Genomic DNA, 4148 nt, shown 5'->3' with positions numbered 1-4148 from the left:
ATTAAGTGCATTATTTTAAGTAGTGTTACAATTACAGTTCATTGATATATGCATGTACTGTTTAATTGATTTCCCCCTACTAGTAGTTAATCTGATATAATCTTGATGGACAGCTAAGCGTTACAGGTCACGCTGTGGAAAATTATCTCTTTATATATATCGCATTTCTCTTTATATATATATCTCGGTTTTGTTTATTTATATCAGGTTTTGTTTATATATATCACTTTTCTATTTATATACCGGGTATATGGAGGTTTTGTTTATATATCACATTTCCTTTATATATATCTAGGTTTCGTTTGCGAGGGGGTGATCAAAAAGTTCGCAAACTAATTGATAACTTTTAAAATATTTTTCAAAGTGAGATTTTGAGTTTATACTTTTTCAAAGTAGGCCCCTCTAGCTTTTTATGCACTTTTCCCATCGGTCTGCCCATGCGCAAAACACATTATCTATGCCATCACGTGACATGACCCTTAGCACCTTGTTTACAGCAGTACCAAGATCTTCCCGGGACTCATATTTTTCTCCCCGTAGGTAATCTTTCAAAACTGAAAATAGCCAGAAGTCACAAATTGCCAAATCTGGGCTGTAAGGGGGGGGGGGTGAATTAGGTTTTCTATACCCTAGTGTTTCCATGGTGTCCATCACAACCCGACTTTTATGGCTAGGTGCGCGTTATCATGGTGCAGAATGAATCTACATTATCAGATCTGGCGCTTTCTCTTTACTGCTCTCATCAAATCTGATTTGATAACCCGTGCATAGTAGTCCCCAGAACGAAGTTTTGGGTGGTACCATGTGATTTAGAATTATACCGTTGATGTCACAGAAAACTATGAGCATAACCTTCCCTGCTGACTTGGTTACGCGTGCTTTTATTGGTGATGGCGAGGAAGGAATGCATCCAAATTTAACTTTGTTGTTTACTTTCTGGCTCATAGAAATGTACCCAAGTTTCATCACATGTGATGATTCTATTTATGAAAGAATTTTGTTCTTTTTCATATTCACTAACGTAGGACCGGCACGCGTTCACTCTCACCCTTATTTGCTCTGGCAGAAGGAGGCGAGGGACCCAACTCGCACAAACTCGCCGCATGTTAAGCTTACTCGTTAAAATCTCTTGAACTGTTCCATAAGACATGCTAAGATCATTAGCTATTTCCCTAATCGTAACTCTTCGATCTTTCATTACATATTGTTCAACCTTAGACACGTTTATCTCGGTACTAACGTTCAGCGGGCACCCAGATCTATCATCATCTTTCACCGTCTCCCTTCCCTCAATAAAACGTTTCATCCACTTACTTATTGAACCTTTTGAAAGCCCACTTCCCCATAAAGTTTATGTAAATCATCGTATATTTCCGTGAAGGATTTACCATTTCTACATAAAATTTTGTTATAGTTCTTTGTTCAAGTACGATTCATTTATCCATTTTCGTCACAGTCGCCTCTATATTGACGTCATTTTAACATCATGACGTCATAATTATGACGCACATTTCAACATGACTCATACTGCATAAGGCAAATGTTTAGGACTATATTTGTGACAAATTTCATTCTTGTCAGAACTGTAGTTAGGTAGATAGAGAATTAGTTTGCGAATTTTTTTATCACCCTCGTATATATATCGCATTTCGTTTATATATATCAAGGTTTTGTTTATATATATTGTATTTCCTTTATATATTAGGTTTGCTTTTATATATTGCATTTTCTTTATATAGAGAGGTTGGCACTGAATGGGCTTCCGTAGGAAGCAGAGAATATTTTAGTATGTGATCATAGCTTTGCCAAAGATTTTAATGCTGCAGTATTTTGCACTAGATTTTATGTTCAATCTTTCTTTTAAATCATTCTTTATATCTTTCGAATTTTTTGACATCCTTTTTTTAAATTGATTTTTAAACACTGTAGTGAGGAGAAAATAAAATATGTATCATAAATAAGTACTGAAACACATCTCTTTCGTATTCTAAAATAGCCTTTTGTAAAATAAAACTCTTAATAACTTGTTTTTTAAAGGACTGCTTTTCTTTTAGCACATGTAAAAGCAGCTAGTACAGTGTAATAAAAAAATCCAATCTTTAATGTCATTATGATAAAAAGGATCCACTCGGCATGCTTTCACATGAGGTATAAAATAAATCTTGATTAAAGGATACTCTGCTGTAGCATGAAGAGACAGCTGATAAAGGAATAAGATATTCACTCAGAAATAATAGCGCAAAAGCATGATATGTAACACACATGATTTAATATTAGTCTAACCCAGTACTCTATATTTAAAAAAATTAAAACTTAGCATTTTTTGGTTTATGTACAATAGTCCAATATGGCGTAATCCAATTTTGGATTCATTTTCAGTTTTATCAATAGATAATATTTGAAAGCGAGTATTAGTAATAGATAAAACGTCGAAATGTTGAAAGATTGAATTGAATGCCACACTAAGAATTATTTTCATAGATTTAAAAAAAATGCTTCATATAAATTCAAAAATAAGTCTGCTATTAACTGTTCAAAATTTGTGCCCATGGAAATTCTGAGAGATCGGTGTAAGATCTGCAAAAACAACATAGACCTTTACATGGAAGGATCAAACAATATTTATATATATCTGAGAAAATGTTTGACAAAATGATCTTGCAAATGACGAGATTAATAAGTAAAGTTACGGTCCAAGTTTTATTTAAAAAAAAAACGTTATCTATAATCTTAAAAGATAGGTTTTTCATTTTTCGCTCGTGAATGCATGGTTATTTTAGGTATGAAAAGTCGGAGGTTTTGTCAAGTTGATTCCTATATCGTTGTTTATATTCTTTTGGGAGGTAATAGACCGGTCCTTCGGGTGAGACTGTTTAAAACGAGGTCCTGTATCGCTATGAGTAAAGACAGGAAAAGATTAATTCCTGCTCAAGCCGTAAATGCTGAGTACATGCTTGAATTTCGAACCCTCCACTACATGTAATATAGTAAAAAAAAATTGAAGGGAAGTTAAATAATCAAACACAGTCATTGTATATTATTTTTCTAAATATCTTTTAAAAAACTTTCTTTCCTTAGATCATATAAAAAGCATTTCAATACTCCCTTGTCGATCTGATATGTACGATCGTATTTTTTTACGATATATTGAACATTTCTCACAGTAGTCATAAAAACATGTAAAACAGGCAATCGGTAGAAGATCTAAAAAGACATGTCTAAATTAACATCCCTTTGATAGATAGAAAGTTTTACTACGGTATGAAAATTACTTCAAAGGCTGGAAGACCTTGATCTACAGTGATTCATCCATAAAAAGTGTCAAAAATATGAACCTTTTTTGAATAACTGAGGTGTCGAAAAAAAAAATCGGTCTTAAAGAATGAAATAGTACGTACTCCTTGAGACGTTCTCATAAGAGTTTAATGTTGAAAAAAACAAATAACTTATTTTCCTTCATATTTTGATATATCACTGATTATAAACCGGTCATTAACTGAGGTTTCCGAGTATATATTATCAGTTTTTGTTTAGAGGTAAAGCAATGGACTTCGATTTGTCAAGAAACTTTTAAAATAATTAACACATCAACTTTCGTTTGTAAGGGAGAAATTAGAATACATAAGGAAATTAGGACAGAATTTATATTTGTCAATTAGATATCATATAGATTTCTTAATTTTACAAGAAAGCACTGTTTATAAGCCAAGCATTTAATATTTTAGATAATATTGATTATCGTTCACACACGTAGAAAAATTAACGTAAAATGCAGGAAAATTTAGGGAAATATGAAATGGGATTAAATTTTATTTTGCTAAATACATGATACAACGAGTATCAAAGGTATACATAAGGCAAACAATAAAGGAGCCTTCAAAGTTCACAAGTATTGAATGCTACATCCTGCTTAAATCTTCTCACGTTGTGAATCTATAAAACAGAGATAAGAATTGCACATTTTAAAGATAATCAATAAAAGAAAAATATATGACTAAATGATTATCAAGTTCTCTATCCAGCATGTAAACTAATAGGCCAATGATAATATACGACGTGCAGCTTTTTAGTGTCCTTCACCTTTGAGAGGAATTAGCTTACTGGCAGTTCTATTCTCCACCTGGTTAAATCAAGATAACACCAGTGTG

General features: G+C 32.5%; 1 protein-coding gene across 1 annotated transcript; it reads right to left on the bottom strand.

The window, feature by feature from the left end:
- Positions 1-402: 402 nt before the first annotated feature.
- LOC134271778 (histone-lysine N-methyltransferase SETMAR-like) lies at positions 403-1306 on the bottom strand. The gene is made up of 2 exons (XM_062753987.1): positions 934-1306; positions 403-554 (listed from the first exon to the last, which is right to left on the bottom strand). Exons 1-2 carry the CDS (start codon positions 1304-1306, stop codon positions 403-405), a joined length of 525 nt encoding a protein of 174 aa, XP_062609971.1.
- Positions 1307-4148: the final 2842 nt, after the last annotated feature.

The sequence above is a fragment of the Saccostrea cucullata genome, unplaced genomic scaffold, assembly GCF_032062105.1.
Source record: "Saccostrea cucullata isolate Sc308-1 unplaced genomic scaffold, CSIRO_AGI_Scuc_v1 ctg18190, whole genome shotgun sequence".
NCBI classification, from domain to species: Eukaryota; Metazoa; Mollusca; class Bivalvia; order Ostreida; family Ostreidae; genus Saccostrea; species Saccostrea cuccullata.
The sequence above is the reverse complement of the archived record's forward strand: the minus strand, read 5'-3'. Positions and strand labels throughout refer to the sequence as shown.

Excerpts from the sequence above, each read along its gene's own strand:
- LOC134271778 (XM_062753987.1), bottom strand. The coding sequence starts at position 1,306 with ATGAAACGTTTTATTGAGGGAAGGGAGACGGTGAAAGATGATGATAGA. Across the intron at positions 555-933 it reads ACATTTCTATGAGCCAGAAA|TTTTGAAAGATTACCTACGG; the intron begins GTAAACAACAAA and ends GGCTATTTTCAG.